The 19,303-nt window shown below is 34.5% G+C and overlaps 3 protein-coding genes across 3 annotated transcripts; all 3 read right to left on the reverse strand.

The window, feature by feature from the left end:
* Positions 1 to 2,797: 2,797 nt before the first annotated feature.
* On the reverse strand, positions 2,798 to 5,844 carry XCP2 (xylem cysteine peptidase 2). The gene is made up of 4 exons (XM_082873315.1): positions 5,172 to 5,844; positions 4,351 to 4,589; positions 3,723 to 3,863; positions 2,798 to 3,149 (listed from the first exon to the last, which is right to left on the reverse strand). Exons 1-4 carry the CDS (start codon positions 5,632 to 5,634, stop codon positions 2,931 to 2,933), a joined length of 1,062 nt encoding a protein of 353 aa, XP_082729441.1. The 5' UTR covers positions 5,635 to 5,844; the 3' UTR covers positions 2,798 to 2,930.
* A 3,213-nt stretch (positions 5,845 to 9,057) lies between these two features.
* LOC114287618 (uncharacterized) lies at positions 9,058 to 10,818 on the reverse strand. Its single transcript, XM_082875920.1, has 3 exons — positions 10,666 to 10,818; positions 10,182 to 10,583; positions 9,058 to 9,156 (listed from the first exon to the last, which is right to left on the reverse strand). Exons 1-3 carry the CDS (start codon positions 10,720 to 10,722, stop codon positions 9,058 to 9,060), a joined length of 558 nt encoding a protein of 185 aa, XP_082732046.1. The 5' UTR covers positions 10,723 to 10,818.
* Positions 10,819 to 13,279: 2,461 nt separating this feature from the next.
* LOC145793171 (uncharacterized) lies at positions 13,280 to 17,530 on the reverse strand. Its single transcript, XM_082875921.1, has 6 exons — positions 17,334 to 17,530; positions 15,906 to 16,716; positions 14,425 to 15,743; positions 14,054 to 14,341; positions 13,866 to 13,965; positions 13,280 to 13,756 (listed from the first exon to the last, which is right to left on the reverse strand). Exons 1-6 carry the CDS (start codon positions 17,528 to 17,530, stop codon positions 13,280 to 13,282), a joined length of 3,192 nt encoding a protein of 1,063 aa, XP_082732047.1.
* Positions 17,531 to 19,303: the final 1,773 nt, after the last annotated feature.

Consider the following 19,303-nt stretch of genomic DNA (forward strand, 5'->3'; position numbering starts at 1 on the left):
CAGTAGAAATGTAAAGTTATTTCGGTCCGGAAGCAACTTGGAGTTAGGCCGGTTTTAGAGTTAGTCCGGTCATAACGTATTGTGGTTAGAACAGTCAGAACCTTGCTACTCGGTAGCCCGATCTGAACACGCCATGGATTGAACATGAAAGGACTGAGATAAGGAGTAAAGGGAAGAACCGAACTAAGTATAGTCCGGCCTACTCTGCGGCTCAGCATAGCCAAGATTGCTTCGGTCATGATGGAGTTCGGCCATGGTAATAACCATCTCACTTGGTTTAAGCAGTGAGGGGGGTGTTGGAGGATAAGGATTATCCTTCAGGAGGTTAAATCCTAGGAGGACTCTGTGTGGAGGAATAGAAGTCCTACTAGGATTGTGCCACGCGAAACCTATAAAAGCTCACAAACATCACCTTGGAAGAGGTAACACACAACTTTGCTTTCTGAATACACAGAGCTTTTGTCTATTTGTCAAGTTTACTGACTTAGACATCGGAGAGGTTTCTGGCACACACCCGCCGGCTAGCTCACGTTTGTGTTTTCAGGTAATAAAGCGACGACATACGGAGGAGAGTAGACTTGGTCAACAGGATTATACGAGAAGATTTATTTCTTTCCCGTACAGAGACCCAACATGCTTTGAGACCGCCAGAGAACCCCAAAGAATGTCCATGAACGCGCATCCAAACTAAAGAACAAAACAACATCATAAACAAATCTAGAGATTAGATTGGAAGAGGATATGGTGCAAAACTATGGAGGGTTCAAGTTTATAAAGAAGAAAAAAAATGCGCACACACAACAAGTAGCTAGGCCAGTTGACTGCCATGGTTGACGGCGACTGGCCGACCAGTATGAGGCCTGGAGTACAGGTTTTTAGAGAGAGAAAGTTGTGAAAGAGAGAGAGAGAGTTTGAGGCTTGGGTAGCTCTTTGGGCATGAATTTGAAGAAACTTTGAGGCTTAAATGTTTGAGAACTCATATGAAACTTTAGAAAAATGATATTTTATTGAATTTTCATACAAAATCTAATACCTGAATTTTCATTACAACATTATCTACACTTTTTTAGACTATGGGGTTGTGAAAATACCATCCTGAAGAGTAGATATCACCCTTGATTGGGTGTCATAGGTTTTTTTTACCGTTAATCTTTTTTAAGGAAAATGATTGGTGGCCCTAAAAAAGTTGACCCTAATACCCCTAATTTCCATTTTTGAAAACTGTTTTTTTTTTTCTTTCTTTTTTCCTTTTTTTTTTTTTTTTTTTTTTACCTAAAATGACATTTCGGGGCATTCGAGCCCCGAAGTCTCGGGCCCTCAATCAGCGCTGCTTTTTTAATTGCACTTCTTCACAAGGCACTGCGAAAATGTCAAGGAACAATTATTGATCATTCCAAAAATTGAATCAACATAGTAAAAATGTGCATAAGGTTACAATGGACAAAACTCGATAGTGCTTGAATAAAATAGTTTTGGATAAATTACACTGACATCTCTTGAGGTTTATGTTTAATATAGATTACTCCTCACGTTTGAAAAATTACACTTATTCTCTGTCAGATTAAAATGACATATTTGCTACTTAACCTTTATACATATAAAATAATAAAATAATACTGATATTTTGTTCATGTCATTTTAAGGAAAATAACAATCATTTTCTTTAGTTTAACTCACAAAAAAATTGAGTTTTTTTTTTTTATTTTTCATGTTTTTTAATTTTTATTGAATTTTTTTAATATTTTAAACAATTTTTTTTATTTTGTAGATACACTTAATCTAGATATACTTAAAAAGTATAATATTTTGTGATTTTTTTTTTAAATTCACCAAATACAAAAAATATAAAACTACAAAAAATTAGTAATACTGCAATAAATGTGAATGACGGTGTTTGGTAATAGTATAATGAATGTGGGTAAATAGATGTGAAAGAAAAGTGATGGTGGAAATAAAAATGAAAAATTCTATTCATATATAAAAATTTATACAAAAAATATCATAAAAATATTGTGATAGTGATATTGTAAATATAAATCATGTTTATGATGTGTTTTGTTTTAAAGTAAAATGTCACTATTAAACTATATTATTGTGTTTGAAAATTTTATATAAAATTTATATTTATATATCACTACTCAATAAGAATATATTCAGTTAAAATTTAATGATAAAAAGTTATAGAATATAGTCATAATGATAGGAAGAAAAAATAATGGAAAAAATGACAAAATGGTTATTTAGAAAATTTTAGGGCATGACATTAGCAATCCATAGGGTAATTTATAATGAGATTATAAACTTTTGGGAGAAAAATATAATTTTTCAAACGTGAGGGAGAAATCTGTATTAAAAAAAAACTTTAGAGGGTGTCAGTCTATAGTGTATCTATATATTGAGCTTATTATTAAGTTGTTTTCATTTTTTTGTAAAAAAATTATACATTTTTTGACCATTTTATATAACACATCTTTATTGCAATACTCAATATTATTACACGATGCTATATTTGAGTCAACTTGAGGTTCTACATAAACAATTGTCACAACAGTATAATAAATTTATTAAATTGAACTAATCACTAAATTAACACCTAACACATGTAAGGAATTTATATCGATAAATTTGAACAATTTTATACTTGTTTGATAATTAGTTAAATCATTGATTCATATATATCTGAAACATTTTAGAATTTATTGGATCATTGTGACATCCACAGTAAAATCAAGATCCAAGAATTTCATATAACTTTGGTCCTTGTTTATTCTATTGAGATTTACTTAAAAAGATAAGATGCATGCAGAAATACGCATATTAAAATAATGATAATGCCTTCAGATTACAATCTAATTTTGAAAAGGCGAATAAAACAACAGAGAGGGAAAACGAAAACACCAAAACAACAACCACCAACAACATCAATAACATCACTTTTTAGTTTTAGTAGGATAAGAAGCCATTTTGTTGATACCACATATCCCCTCAGCTTTTCCTGTGTTTCTCTTCATCCTTATGTATCCTTTCTCTCCCCATTTTGGTCCCCATGAATTCTTCACTATTATGTAATCCAATCCCTTGGCCGATCCATATCCAACGGCTGTCACTCCATGGTCCAGCTCGGTTCCACAGTGCCCGTCAAACACACCCTGCAAAATCAAAATTCCATGCCTCTCCCATAAATGAAGCACCAAATTAATGTGGAATGCTCGACTATTTATGCATCTATGCATTAGCATATGCACAAGATAAAGGATGTATTGTGTCATCCGTGCACAGTAACTCACAACAGCAAAAACATTTACCAATTGCAAAAGCTTGCGACAACGATGCTTTGGAAAAGTTTTTGCCAACCAGATTCCACATGTCGGCAAAAGCAAAGCCTTTGGTTAAGTAATGTTTTGTTGCAAAGACCACCACTAAGCCACTAAATAGTTAATGGGGTCGGAAAAAATGGTTCCAAATAGGGCGATTCTGATGCATTTGCCAACACAATGTTTGTATTAGCAAAATTATCAAAATACTCAGATTTTTTACAGCAGAATAAAAACTTTGTTGCCAAAAATTTTTCCAATCAAATTCACCAACAAATTCGATTTTTCATTGCCAAGAACTTGTTTTTGTCTATAGAAATTTCCTTCAGTTGGAAAATCTTGTCGCCAAAATTACAAATTGTCGTAGTGACTATATACATGAATGTGAGAGAGTTTGAGAAGGCTTACCCCACTGTAAAATTGGAAATCTCTGCCAGAAGCCTCAATGGCGACACTGAGAGGCTGATTTGCAAGTGCCTTCAAGAGGCTCCCTTCATTGTTCTCCGGCACATCATGGTACCCACTAATGGTCACCACCTCCGATTGTCCCTAATATATTGGATTTAATGGGGAAAAAAAATCATTAACAGTAAAATACAGAGTAGAGGACATAATAGGTTTTTTGCTTTTAACATAATACGGGATTATGGATGATAAAATGCACCATGTAATTAATCCTATACCAAAAAAGAAAAATAAGCCTATCCAAAACTAAGAGCACTTCATAAATCTTGTGATTGTGACCATTGTCATTATAACATTAGGGCTCGACACCTCTGTGGAAGTCCAAGCCCATTGACCCGTGCCATAGTCTATTAATTTGATTCGTTAATCTTGATAATTGTAATTATATGATTTTATAACCTAGTTCCTTTAAAAGATAGAGAAAAATATAATTCTAAAAATGGATTGTCAATTTTTTTTTTTTTTTTTTTTAAGACAGATGTGATTAAATTTGTTACTGGATTGAACCATTAAAATAAGGTTCGTGATAAAGTTGCATTCTAAAGATTATCATCATCAATAATTACTTTACCTTCTTCTTATCTTCACAAGTGCCTTCCTCCATGAGGTAAGGGTAGTCATCCTCCTTGCGAAGGCCACCATTAGCCATAATGAATTCAAAAGCGTAATCCATGAGACCACCGTTGCAGCCATGGTTTTGGGTAGTGTCGCAGTCAATAAGCTGTTGCTCTGAAAGAGATGTTAAATTTCCGGTGGTTATCTGGTTTATGCCCTCAACTGCAGCCACTGTTGAAAATGCCCAGCAACTCCCTGCATTTTCATTCATTCCACCGTTTATACATACAAATTGCACATCATATGTTGATTGTAATTCTAGCTGGATCAATTTCAGCTTTAAGTTTGTCAAATTGTGTTAATTAAAAATAATAATGCCGTTTTGGAAATTAGAATAAATATCCATGGGCAAAATAATTCATCCATTATATTGAAAATGATTGAGAAATGGTCTATTCTCTTTAGAATGGGGCTTTTGGAAATTGGCACTGTGAGAAATTAAAAGGTAAAATTAATATAATTGAAGCCATAGGGCCCAAATTAACACAATGAAAAATTAAGGGACTACATGTATAATTTGTCCTAATTTTACGTAACAATATCAAAAAATGTATCAGATATATATCATAAATCGGTTGTCAAAATCAAAAAAGAGTTTTATAACAGTTGAACTGGTCATATCTAGACATAAATCAGAAACGAGTCGACACTTCTGGCATCGACGAATATCCATGTAATTTTCATGACAAAAATATTTAAAAGCATGGACTCATGTACTTTAGTTATAAAATTCATTTATATATATATATATATCATCTTTCGCTGGTATTTACTTACCACATGAACCTTGGTTCTTGACTGCAGTGACAGCTCCATTTTTTCTCCAGTCCACAGACTTTGGCAAATCCACAACATCTCTGTAAGTGAATTCTTCAAAGGACCCTCTGTTTTTAGGCAACTCAACCTTGAGCCCAAGATACGTCTTTTTGAACTCTTCATGGCTCAAATCTGCAAACTCATTCAGTCCAAGCCAGTAGTTCACAATATTCTTGTTCCTCTCATCAATGTGCTTCAAATTATCCTTGAACAGCTCAAACCTATGCAACTTGTCTTCTAGACTTTTGTAAGCTTTGCCATGTTTGGCCATCCATGATTCAAAGAGATTAATTAGTCCATCTATGGATTTCAAGTCATCGGGCGAATAGCCTACGATGGAGAATTCACGAGCAAAAGCCAAAGAGGTGAAGAGTGAGAGGGAAAATGAGAAAAAGAGCAACTTAGAAGAAGATGGAAAGGCCATTACAATTAGGGTTGTCAACAACAAAGAGGAGGAAAGAAGGATCAAAGACAGTGAGATGAAGATGAGGTGGGTGATGGGTGTGGATTTATATAGGTTATTTTGGGAATATTGCTTTCAAGTAAAGTTGTTGAATTATTATAGTTTGTGTAATATACTGAGTCTTTAAGGTTGGTTCTTTTGCAGACTTTGAATCCAATCCAAGTATGTCCCTGTGAGGCTGTGATCTTGATAATCTAATATAGATGACGAAACATATAATGGTGTTGGACTATACACTTTGCCAATTTTTTATTTTTTTATTTATTTTTTGGATTCAATTTGTCTCCGGTCAGACTATCCAGTCCAAGCTGCGCAGTCTCATTTTGATAATATGGTACGATAATATTTTAAGTCTCTCTCTATAATTCATCTACACACAAAACAAAAACAAAAACAAAAAATCGATTTGATTTGATAATTATAACTACATAATTTTATAATATCTTAAAAAAGCTTCATTATGCCAACAAGCTAGATTAAGAAAATGATGAAAATGATCACAATACATCAATTAACTAGTCAATCTTGTATACTCTCTGCAGGAGTGACAAAGTTCATGTAATTTCTCACTGGGAATTTTATTATTTACGTATTCTAAAAGAAAAAAATGGATAGCAAATGTATCATTACTTTTAGTTGTTTAATTTAAAAAATAATTAAATCTAAGTCATTGAATATAGTCACATTGGATCGTAACAAATACAATTTAAATCATAATAGGATATATATATATATATATAACCAATGAAATTGTGTTATTATTATTATGAGGCCCATTTGGATTGATGTTTTTTGACTAAAATAGTTAAAATGTCAAAATACCCAATCACACCACTCTCTCTATTCTACACGGTTTTTTTTTTTTTTTTTGGTAAAAAATTTGAAAACAAATTAAAATAATAAATTCCCAAATAAGCCATTAGTTATATTTTCATATTATTATTGGGTTAATTGTGTCGTGTCGTGTCATGGTAATAGGTTTAGTTTTAATCGTATGTATCGTGTCACCCATTGATTGACACAATTACTAATAGGATCATGTTAATAATTGCACATATAACACGTTCATTGAATAGGCCATATTCCTACTAAAAAGCTTATCTTTCCATAAGTCCTGTGAGAAGTTTGTTGACACATTTACCCTCAATATTAGTTGTTAATATCATATATAATAGTAAAACCATATATAGAAAATTGAATGTTACCATAAATTATATCTATATAAACGTAACGTAACGTGACACCTACATAAACGTAACGTGACACCTATACGTAACGTGACACCTACACGTAACGTGACACCTACATAAATGTAACGTGACACCTATGATCTATGGTAACATGCAATTTCCTATATAGAAAATTGCATGTTACCATAGATCATATCTACATAAACATAACGTAACGTGACACCTATATAAACGTAACGTGACACCTATGATCTATGGTAACATGCAATTTCCTATATAGAAAATTGCATGTTACCATAGATCATATCTACATAAACGTAATGTAATGTGACACCTACATAAACGTAACGTGACACCTATGATCTATGGCCACATTCAATTTCCTATACCATAGATTATATCTACATAAACGTAACGTAACGTGCACTGCTGGAAATCGGGCTTTTAGTGGCGTTTTAAAAACGCCGCGATATCTATCAAAAATGCCGTTAATTCATTTTGTGGCGTTTAGTACCAAACGTCGAAGCTGCGGCTGTCGCTGTAGCTTTGCGACGTTTTAAAAATGTCGTGATATTAGTATAGGAGGCGTTTTAAAAAACGCCGCAAAATGTCCCACTATACACACGCTGACGTCACCAACGATATTTAGCGACGTTTTTGAAACGCCGTTGTATCTGTGTAAAAAATATGACCGTTACTATTGAGGGTTTAGGAGGCGTTTGTAGAAACGCCGTCATATCTTTTTTTTTTTTTTTTTTGGGTGAGATTGTGCTAATTTTATTTGATTAAATTAAAAAGAATACCTGTAAGAAAATATTGAATTTGGTTTCTCATTCAATTAATAAAAAAATACTTGTAATAAAACTAACATACAAAATATTAACTCCCATTCAAATACCTGTAATAAAACTAACAGATAAAATAATAACTCCTATTCAAATAACAAATAAAGCATTAATTCAGTTTCTCATTCAATTAATATCCAATCACCATTACCCACAAAATAACATATCCAAATCCAAAAATCATGTTTTAACATTGTCCATGTAGCTTTTGCCAGAAGGAAACATACTGGGTTGTCTCCTGTCCTTAAGAAAGAAAGAGGAGGCTCTTTCCCTATTGCCTGTTTGATAAAAGTGTCAAGTGAATCATTCCCCTCTGATTTCATAGCATCTGGGGTGCCACTGGGCCTTAGTTTCACAACTGGCATCTATACCAGCCTCTGGGTTGGAAAATGGCACTGTAGGAAAAAGAAAAAACATACCAACGTTTCCAGTCCAACCATTTTCAACTCATTTTCCATCACACTCTCATCGGGGATTAGCACAACATCACCAACCTGGAAAAACAGTACACCTTACACTCAATTATATTGAACAATGGAATTGATGAACAACAATAACAAAGAATAATGTAACCACTAAACCATTTACATTCAATTAGATACCATTTGTTCACTTGGGTGAAGGATCCTCAGGACACAAAAAACCATGTAACCATTACCTCTCATAACATTGTCTGAATAAAACAAGATATCTCACAACAGTAACAGGTCTCTTAAGCTCACCATCATGCCACATATAGTAGTGTTCATTAACTCTATATGAATCTATATAACTTAAAATATAAACAAATCACAAAAGATCAAGGATCCTTATGCTACCTTTTTTCCAATAAATAAATAAATAAATCCAAAAACAACCAGCACATCAGCCATTGTTGCTGTCAATGTCTTATCTTCACCTTTCAAGTTATCACACTCATTTTATATGGAAAGAAAACAACTATGTCAGGGATATCACACATCGCTAAAACATCAAACATGTGTTCGCAGACAGGCTGACAAACACACACACGCGCACACAGCACAACTGAAGAGGAAAATGTTTACCTGACTAATATCCTCCAGAAAAAACCTTTCTAATTCCCCAGAAAGATTTCATAGACCTAGCCGTTTTTGAATGACTTCTCAAATGTGCATGTTCTCAGCATAAAGAAAACCAGCAACAAATGTGAGTGTTCATGTGAGACTATATGATGAGGAATAATGCAGCTGCAGTTGCCTTGCCTAATAATGCAGCTGTCTTGCCTAATAATGCAGTTGCAGTTCATTGATGCAGCTGCTTTGCCTAATAATGCAATTGCCTTGCCTAATAATGCAGCTGCAGTTCATTGATCAGCAAAACTCATGACATCAATTTTGGAAGACAAATGTTCTTGAATAACTGAGGATTCTCAAGAATGTGTTGTCCATGAAAATCACAACAAAATCAACACAACATACAAGCACTTGCTGAGAACATAAAGATATACATACTTACAAATTGCTAACTTTGTCCTGACTATTTCATCGTTATGAATTTTAATACATCAAACAACCATGTAATTGTAGTGTAACTTCTTTTCATGATATTTGCATTTTATGTTGTGATAACCCAGAATGAGATTCTCATTCTGCCTTAATATTCCAGCCATCCAAACATAGTTGAGAAAGCTCAAAAATCATTATAGGACATTCAAACATATTATTCCAGGTTAACACTATCTCAGAAAACTCAAAGGGTGATTAATTCTAAGGTTGACTTTTTATTTTGTAAGACCATATGCTTGTAAGTCATGCACTGAACAGACTATACATTTCAACATATTTTGAGAAAATATCTTTGACAAAATCACACATCTTCTTCACACACACACACACCTAAACAAACCCACACAACACAAGCTCTTCTAAAAACATAAAAACCATAAACAGAGAGAGTGTGGACAAAAACAGTCAAGCATAGCAGTCTAACCATGGCAGTCATGAACAGTCTAGCACCTAAGCATAGCATTCTTGCATCAAGCAGACAAAGTTCGACAAAAACAGCAGCGAACTGTCAAATTTATCTAGTGATAGCATGCACATTGGACTAGTTGCAGTTGCAGCTCATGCTGCTGCTACTAATAGCTGTTTCACTAATGCTGCTACCTTACAAATCAATTGAACATGAACCACGAACTAGTGATATTAGTACGTTTACCTTGTTAGTTCTTCTTCTTCTTCTTATTCTTCTTCTCTTTCTTTGAAAGGTGAACCTATATTTAATAAGAGCAAGTATTGTAATTAATAAGATATGTTATTTGTCAAAAAAGCTTTGATTAAATGATTGCTCACCTCTTGGGATGAAAATGCATGAGATTGTTGTTGATGTGACATTGGTCGAACAGTGGGATGACTACTAAGTGAATCCACAACCTATCATTCAATAAGAGACTTAAGTTGTATATTAACTCTAGGCAATTTAAAGTAATAACTAGTAAGAATAATTAAAATACCTGCTGCCTATGTGATGGGTTTGATGGTGCAACAACTAGATCAACGGGCACGCCTGCAGCTTGCAATTGAGATTCCAAAAACTGAATTCGTGACTGAAAATCTGTGCGTATAGCCTGAATTTGTTTCTCCATTACTTCATTCATCTTCGACTCAAACTGCATTTGATACTGATGAAGTTGCTTTTGAACTTGTTCTTGAACTTGAGTTTGGAAGAGACGATTCTGCTCTTGTGACCGCCTATATCCACCTCCAAAAACATCAGTGGGTGACGGTCCCAATTCAAACGTCCGAACACGGCCAGGTCGCTCTTGTCCCATAACTTGTGTGAAGATTTGCTCCTGTAATGCTGCAGGGTCAGTAGAAGATCCCTCTATGTGCTCTGCTAACTCATTCATTTGAGTCTGCAAGTTTGAATTCAATAATTAGCCTCCAATATAAATATAAATCATATTAAAAGTCCAAAGATAAAGTAGTATCACATACCATAACCTCATTAACTGAATCACTATTTGACGTCCCATCTTTCATGTATGCGGCCATCCACACTTGTGACCGACGAGCAGGAACCCCATTGTTCTTTTTTGTCTCCTATAAATGAAAGACAACCAAAATCTTAAGATAAATAAGAAAATTAAATAATTAAGCAATTAAATATGTGAACAAGTTAAGTAAATAAAATAAACAAATAAGCAAATTAACTCATTGAACACTAAACATATATTTATCTATTGAAAAGGCCATTTCTCTTTGACATTTTCCTATGATACCTGGTGTGGGTAGCTAGTTCTGTATATTCTCCTTGGATTTTTTGGGGGACTATTTTAGTATGATTTCTTGATTGAGTATTAAAGCTAGAACTATTGCACAATGACTATAGAGAGAACTTTGAAACCATAGTTCCTATTATTTATATTTTATTAGACCAGGACAAGCTTTGGACATTTGGAGGACATGGGTTCATCTATGTCTATATATATATATATATATATTTTGTTAGCTTGCTAGGGAAAATCAGAATTCCCACCCCAGAACTAGAAATAACAAAAGTTAATAAATAGAAAGGTCAACACTTGAATATTGTGTTTATTATTTTATCAAAGAAAGCAATTTTTTCTTAAAAGAACTTAGTAAAATGAACATTTCTTATTCTATGGATCATAAGAGTGAAAATAATTTCAAATCATATTGACTAGTCTGAAATAGTATGTAATGGAAATAATTTATTTTATATCATAAATGAAAATATCTGGAAAGGATGAAAAGATGCCCCTATTGTTGTGAGTAGTAATTGAACAGGTTGGTTTGGCAACATCCTTGTGGATGGATTTCATGATGCAGGTGCTTGGAAAATGAAGCAATAGGGATGATGATGACAAGTCAACTAAAATTTATTTAAGATGTTATAAAAAATTAACAAACTTTGAGACAGCGTAAGCAAACTTTGAGAGAATAATTATACCTCCAGTCGAACTACTGAGAAAGGCTTTCGGCCTGTTCTATGATGCAATGTCTTCTTCTTCCGGATTTTTCTATTCTTCTTACTTGATTTCTGTCAAATATGAAATTTATTTAAGATGTTATAAAAAATTATCATATATAAACATTTTTTCACATAAATAAAATTTTACCGATGCACTCTGAGTGCCCCAATAGTAGACCAAAGCCCGCCACTGATCCTCATGTACTCTATCTGGTCGATGAGCCAACCTTTCTGCATCATTCTTGAAGGGTTTGTATCCTATTGTTTTCACTCGACTTTTCCAATCTCTCCATTTCTTTCCAAATGAAGCCATTATTGTTCTCTTCATGGATTCATCTGCATCCGTATGAGCCTGCATTACAATTATAGACACTTGTAATATGCAATGTCGACTACACTTGTAATATGCATTTCATATGGAATACAATTGTAACTTATTTCATATTAAATATCCATATATACCTTTATCTCCCTCCATATGTTATCTTTGTTTTGTTTTGGAACATAATGCCAAGTCATAAAAGTGAGTGGTGCAAGACTTTCATCTCGTGCCAAAACGCCCAAATGTGAAGCAAGGGATGTGTGTCCTTCAACTATTTGATTCAACTCATTTGGAACAACTTTTAAAATGCCATCTTCACTAGTACCCCATTGACCATGCACATATGTGGGACCCCTTGTCTACTTTTGTTTGGCTTGACTTGAGCTAGGACCTACAAAACAATAGTAGTAAGCTTCAAATTTCAGTTGAATATCTGAATTATGCTTTTAATTTCAATAAATTTCAACATATCATACCATGGGGTGTTAAAATTCTGCTATCCTTGCTTCTATACCACACATTATGCTTTTAATTATCCAAACTCAATTTTTTTAAAAATAACCATGCATTATGTATGATAGATAGGACTACAAATCTAACTCAAAAACACCATAAGAAAATATCAAGCAAAGTTGATACATACCAGCTGAAACAGAGCCATGTGATGTACTACCGCTACGTGATGTGGTAGGAAGACTGCCTGGTGGATGCCATGATGCTGGTGGATCGGGTATGACTTTCATCTTGAGTGTGGTCCGAGTCTCATCTGAACTAGAACTACTAGAGCTTGATTGCTCACTTTCACTAGAAGAATGGTCGAAGCTAGAACTCATAGATAATATCTATAAAAAAACTACAAACATAAGAGTGAGGACATGATAATCTATAAATATCTACTGCATTCAAAACAAAATAAGAGTACATGAAAGGTAAAAATGGCCATTTAAAGAAAGGTACAAAGGTAAAAAAGCAAAGATTTTATTAATATGAATATCCATACAGAAAACACACATGTAAAAGTGAATATGCGGCCAATTACAATATCAGATCAGTTCTTCGTCATCTTCAAATTGTGCCTCTGTCGATGCTTCAAGAGGTCCAATAGTTTCATCAACAGTTGTTCCATCAATACCTTTCCTAACCCAATCCATGTCTTCCTCACAAGTGAAGGAAGCTACATCTAACTCTTGATCACCAAATCTTTCCACTTCGTTGTGATGTAGTCCTTCATCAATAGTTGGTTGTTCTCCACACACCTCATACAAGTCTCTAGGTTTCATCTTGAGTACAACATTTCAATCTTCATCAACAGAATCATTAACATAAAAGACTTGTTGTGCTTGAGATGCTAGGATGAATGGCTCATCACTGTCTTGTTTCTTCGCATATAACAAGTGATTGAAATTAACAAGTGTAAAACCAAAATCATCCTGCTTGAGTCCCTTATTGTTATCAATCCAGTTGCACATGAATAACATGTATCTATGGTCGTGTGAGTAATACAATTCAATAATATCTGTCACATATCCATAGTACGCTACATCACCTTCCACTGGATTAATGTCTTTCGCACTTGCATAGCTAGAAGTCTTTGCCTTCACCATAACCCCACTATTCTGAGTTTTTCTTCTCAACTCACAACTCTTAGGATGATACCTAGTACCATTAATTATATACCCATTAAATCTGGTGGCCTTTTGGCTGGGTCCCAAAGCCAAAATTTTAATCTCTTCTGACAACACTACATTTTCAGTAGCTAATAGCTCAGCAACCTATTTTTCAAAAAAAGTTATCAATATTAAACATCAATTAACAACTTCAAAAACATAGAAGCACATGGATTGCAAAAATATAGAAGACTTGTGCTTAACATGCACTTACATGAGAATTGAACCATTTGGGAAACTCATCATTGTGATGACGATCCACATCATAATCTCTAAGACGATGATGTGACCGCTTAATAAATTCACGATGTTCCCTACACAATTAAACTACTTGTAAAATGCACGATAATTATAGTTGGTATAAATACATTCACAATGAGACGAAGGTTGCATCTATCTTACTCTCGATATGGGACAACCGCAGCAATGTTAAATAACATATACCGATGAGCCTGTACCCATGTTGTGTTATCAAGAACAAACCCTTTTCCTTTTCCTAAAGCCCGCCCCATTAATATCTCAGGACTGTCACTAACATCGCAATTCCTTAACGGTCGATGCAATTTCGACTCAACATCATGCAAGTACCTTGAGCAAAATGTCATACATTCTTCGACCAAGTATCCCTGTGCAATTGAACCTTCAGGATGACTTCGATTACGCATGTATGATTTAAGTGTCATAAGGTACCTATAAACAAAAAGATGCATACATGACTTCCAAGTATAAACAATCAAATATATACAAAATGGACATTGGAGTAGATTACACACCTTTCTATAAAGTACATCCATCGATATTGCACTGGACCGGCAATCTTCGCTTCCTCTGCTAGGTGAATGGGTAAGTGCTCCATTATATCGAAAAATGATGGAGGAAAAATTCTCTCAAGATGGAAAAGTGTAAGAGCGATTTGGGACTGAAGAGGATTTAGACCATCCACCTCTAGGGTTTTGAAACACAAATGCCTGAAGAAATTGCTTAACTCAATTAATGGTTCAACCACTTTCTTCGGTAACAAATTTCTCACTGCTATTGGAAGTATTTGTTGCATGAGTATATGGTTATCATGACTTTTCAGTCCAGATATGCTCTGCTGTTTGAGGTTAACCCGACGAGAAATATTGGATGCGTAACCATCTGGCACTTTGATATTCTTTAGAAGTGTGCAGAATAGACTTTTCTCTCTATTGTTCATGGCAAAACATGCAAGAGGCAAATAATACTTGTTCCCAACCCTTTTCTGAGGATGTAGTGCCTTCCGAATTCCCATATCTTGCAAATCTCGACGAGTATTTAAATTGTCCTTCCCTTTCCCATCAACATTTAATATTGTCCACAATACATTATCACACACGTTCTTTTGAATGTGCATCACATCAAGATTGTGGCGAATCAAATTATGCTCCCAATATGATAGCTCAAAGAAAATACTCTTCTTCTTCCAATTATGACCCGAGCCCTCATTTTCCTCCTTTTCTTTCCCCTTTCTATTCCGTTTGCTAGATTGTTGACGCTTAGAATTCAATTTGAACTTAGGGCCTAGTTGTTGTAGCACATTAGCCCCTGATAACCGAGTTGGACATGATTCGAATTCACAAGTGCCATCAAAAGACGCACTAGCTTTCCGAAATTTGTGACCCCCATTCAACCAGCGACGATGCCCCATGTAACATAATTTCCTTCCGTTCTTCAAATATCGAGAACGAGTATGTGTGTTACAACAAGGACAAGCTAAAGCGCCTTTCGTGCTCCACCCAGACAAAATTGCATAGGCAGGAAAATCATTTATAGTCCACAATAACATAGCATGCATTCGGAACATCTGATTAGTTTCCGCATCATACGTGTCAACACCGTTTTCCCACAGTTCTTTCAATTCATCTACTACAAGGCTTAAGTAGACGTCAATATTATTTCCAAGTGAAGAAGGACCATCGATGAGCAATGTCATCATCATATGAGACTGCTTCATGCACAACCATGGTGGCAAATTGTATGGCATTATAATAACTGGCCAACTGCTATGAGAGACATTCATTGCCTTGGATGGAGCTAAACCCAGTCTGACATTGCGAGGCTCACTCGCAAACTTGGGATACAAATTATCAACATTTTTCCAAACTGGAGAGTCAGCAGGATGTCTCATTTTGCCGTCATCAATTCGGCCCTCTGCATGCCATCTCATTAAAGAAGATGTTTTGGATGACATAAACAATCTTTGAAGCCTTGGAATCAATGGAAAGTATCTAACAATCTTATGCGGAATTCTTTGTTGCTTCTTCTTAACATCATTCTCCTCCCCCTCAAACTGTTTGTATCTAGGCATATGACACACTATGCAATCATCCATACCAGCTGTTTCCTTCCAATATAGTGAACAATCCCTTGGGCATGCATGTACCTTATGATAATCAAGGCCCAAGTCCCTAAGAAGTTTCCTTGTTGCATAAAATGACTTTGGCAAAGTTTCACCCTTTGGGAACGAATCCTTCAAAAGCTCAAGCAACATCGTGAAAGACTTGTCACTCCATCCACTAAGGCACTTGATGTGCAATAACCGAACAATAAATGAGAGCGTTGAAAACTTCTGACACTCAGGATACAACTCTCTTTCGGCCTCTTTCAATAAATTGAAGAATTTTTCGGTTTTCTCATCTGGACCTTGTTTAATACCAAAACTTGCTGCCTCGTGAATAAAGTTTGGTGGAGGAAGTCCAAATCCTTCGTATAGCATTTCATAAGTTTCATCACCATCGTTCGAATCAGTTTTCCCGACATTCACATTGTGCGGCACAGGCGATGACAAATTCTCCCCATGAAAAATCCAACTGGTGTAACTTGGAAGAAACCCGTTGATCATTAAATGTTCCCCTAACAGGCCTTTCTCCACCAATTTGACATTACGACACCGTTTACATGGGCATGTGACTTCATTCAACAACGGCTTATTTTCGCATGCAAATTTAATAAATTCCTTAACCCCTTGTATGTATTCCGGGTGCAACCTATGCTGATTTATCCAACTTTTATCCATCTGACTCCGTCTTACACTACAAATGTCACTGCCAAATCAACAAAGTTTAAAATTACGATTCCATTTTAATTAATCTCAACCTCAATTAAGTACCTTATAATGCATGTGACATGACATCATTCACCTCTAACTGGTCTCTAATATGTTGGTTCGTCCTACTTTCCCATTCAGGAATGCACGGTCTATATTGTAAAAAGCAGTTCATACCGCTTTGTTCATCTCTAACAAAATTTCGGCAGCATCTCCCCATGGTTCTCCAAATACACGACATAGACTAGGTGTACTGCTACACCTTGTCTAGTATGCACTCGGAGAACACAAGGAGTTGCTACACGAAATCTTTACGAGATGGACTATCAGCAGTAGAACTACTAATTACAATACAGACTTGTGCTCCTGAATTGTCCAAACTGGACAATCCAAGAAGAGCTTCATCAAAGATGACTAGGTATCTCTAATAAAGATTCTTGGACGGGTCTAAGGCTATTTATGCATGCATGCACCATTAATGATTGCATCCCGGTAGTGCAATCTAAATTAGTACTATCAAGCATACTAGAAGCATATCTAGTATGAAGCATATTAATGAAGAAACCAAAAGTTTCTACAATGCTCTTGATAGATTATTATAGATTCAAGAAATACATTGCTCTCTCAAATCCATCAATAATAGAATAATTTTGGCAGGAACTCATGGATATGGGAAGTTCAAACCCATTACCCAAACCAATAACTGTACCAAAGCTCGAATACTTCTGATGATGATTCAAAAAACACCAAAGAGCAGCCACCAAATGAGGAATCACATTCACAATCACAATCACAACCACAACCACAATCATATGATAGAACAAAATTATTTTTATCAACTAAAAGCACAACATAAGATGTGATAAGAAATTGCTTTGCTTCTAAATTAATGCTCATACAAGGACACATAAACTACCAAAGTCAAACTCTTGGAACTCAAGAGAAAGTGAAAAATCTATAAACTTAGTCATAGTTTTGATGAACATCCAATGAGAAAGACAATCATAGTTTCTTGAAAAATTCAAAACCCAACATAAACATAAACGAGCTACTAAAAAATAAAGCACAAAAAATAAATGAATTTTTTTCTGAAGGTAATTGAGACCAACCAAATTAACAATTCACAGACAAAATCACCCAATTATCATATTCAAGGGGGCAATCCATGGTTAATATCACAATAATTGATCATTACGGAAAAAAGATTCATCAAGCACTATATATATACACATATATTTCACAAAAACAAAGATTATAGGAGAGTAAGATAAAGGAATTGAGATAAAATAAATTAGTAACAATTAACAAAATCAAATACCCTATGAAGAGACTGGCACACCTTTGCTGGCAAAACATTGACAAAGAGAGGATTAAAAAGAAAAGAGGATCAGAATGAAAGTGTTTTTTTATTGAACAAAATAAACCTATAATTTCTAACATCATAATGAAAAGTCTAATTTTAGTTCAAAAATCATAATGAAGAGTGAGGAAGGGCATTGTTACCTCACTTACTTATGACTTCAAACAAACAGGGCATCAATGAAAATGATAATGGGTACTCATTAAAGAATGAGCAACTGTTGTATTCAATGAGCACAGAGAGTCAGTTTGTTTTCTACTCCTAATCCTAGGAAGAGCCCAGAAGTCATGCCTCCATACTGAACTAATAAATGAACAATGCCTAATTTAATATTAATGAGTTTTAGAATTGGAGAGAATAATTATTAACAGACAGGACGCCAAATTTGGCCTAGATCAACTAGCCCAGAAACCCACCTAAACTGATGGAGCAAAAGAACAAACACTCAAAGTTTAATCATAATGTTGATAGCAAAACAACATTCCCACTGGTACACTCATGTGAGAAGATTGTCTAGCTCTCTAATTTCCAGCAAGCTCAAAAGAATATATTGGTCCAAGCTCTTAATGGTGTGAATCAGCTCAAACAAAATGGTATGCATGTTTCATCCACTTGTCACTCATCTCATGATATCACTTGTAGGAAGAAAAAATAAAATAAAATGGCGTTGCTAATAAATGTATTGACTACTCTCTTAGTAGGTTTTGAATTTTGTACCTACACTTGTGAACCTCAAAGTCTTGGATTAAGGATGGATTAGCAAGGCACATTCTGAAGCTTGGCTCTCCAATGAATTTTTGGTATCTCATAGATTGAAAAAAAAAGTAAAAAAAAATTATTCATATCATTATTTATAATAAATTAACCCTAGTTTATAAAACAAAAACATATAAAATAGGAAAACTAAATCAATATGAAATAGGGAATGTAACTATTGTAGCATATTCTATTCTAAACCTACATTTTTCTAATCAACTATAGATTTCAAAATAATAAAATTATGATTATGAATTTCCTAAAATCTCGGCTACATCATTCTCCACTATTTGAAAAAATTCATCATCTAATTTCTGTTGCTTAAAATCACTTGGCATGATTGCGATTATCTGCATCCACCTTGTATTTCAGTTTAATTTTCTCAAACTTAAATTTCAAAAAATCTTCAAAAATTAAATCAAATTGAATACTTATGCTCTGTTTGAGTAAGTGAAAAATATTAATCAGA

The sequence above is a fragment of the Camellia sinensis genome, chromosome 6, assembly GCF_055761805.1.
Source record: "Camellia sinensis isolate YWXY chromosome 6, ASM5576180v1, whole genome shotgun sequence".
In the NCBI taxonomy this organism is placed as follows: Eukaryota; Viridiplantae; Streptophyta; class Magnoliopsida; order Ericales; family Theaceae; genus Camellia; species Camellia sinensis.

Coding starts and splice junctions, on each gene's coding strand:
- XCP2 (XM_082873315.1), bottom strand. CDS start 5,634: ATGGCCTTTCCATCTTCTTCTAAGTTGCTCTTTTTCTCATTTTCCCTC. Junction 3,864..4,350: donor CTTGTGAAGATAAGAAGAAG/GTAAAGTAATTA, acceptor CCAATATATTAG/GGACAATCGGAGGTGGTGAC. Junction 3,150..3,722: donor ATTTCCAATTTTACAGTGGG/GTAAGCCTTCTC, acceptor TTGATTTTGCAG/GGTGTGTTTGACGGGCACTG.
- LOC114287618 (XM_082875920.1), bottom strand. CDS start 10,722: ATGGCCGCATACATGAAAGATGGGACGTCAAATAGTGATTCAGTTAAT. Junction 10,584..10,665: donor ATTCAGTTAATGAGGTTATG/GTATGTGATACT, acceptor TCAAACTTGCAG/ACTCAAATGAATGAGTTAGC. Junction 9,157..10,181: donor ACCCATCACATAGGCAGCAG/GTATTTTAATTA, acceptor TTATGTTCTCAG/CAAGTGCTTGTATGTTGTGT.
- LOC145793171 (XM_082875921.1), bottom strand. CDS start 17,530: ATGATTGTGGTTGTGGTTGTGATTGTGATTGTGAATGTGATTCCTCAT. Junction 16,717..17,333: donor GATGGATTTGAGAGAGCAAT/GTATTTCTTGAA, acceptor TTGATTTGGCAG/TGACATTTGTAGTGTAAGAC. Junction 15,744..15,905: donor AAAGAATTCCGCATAAGATT/GTTAGATACTTT, acceptor TTGTATCCCAAG/TTTGCGAGTGAGCCTCGCAA.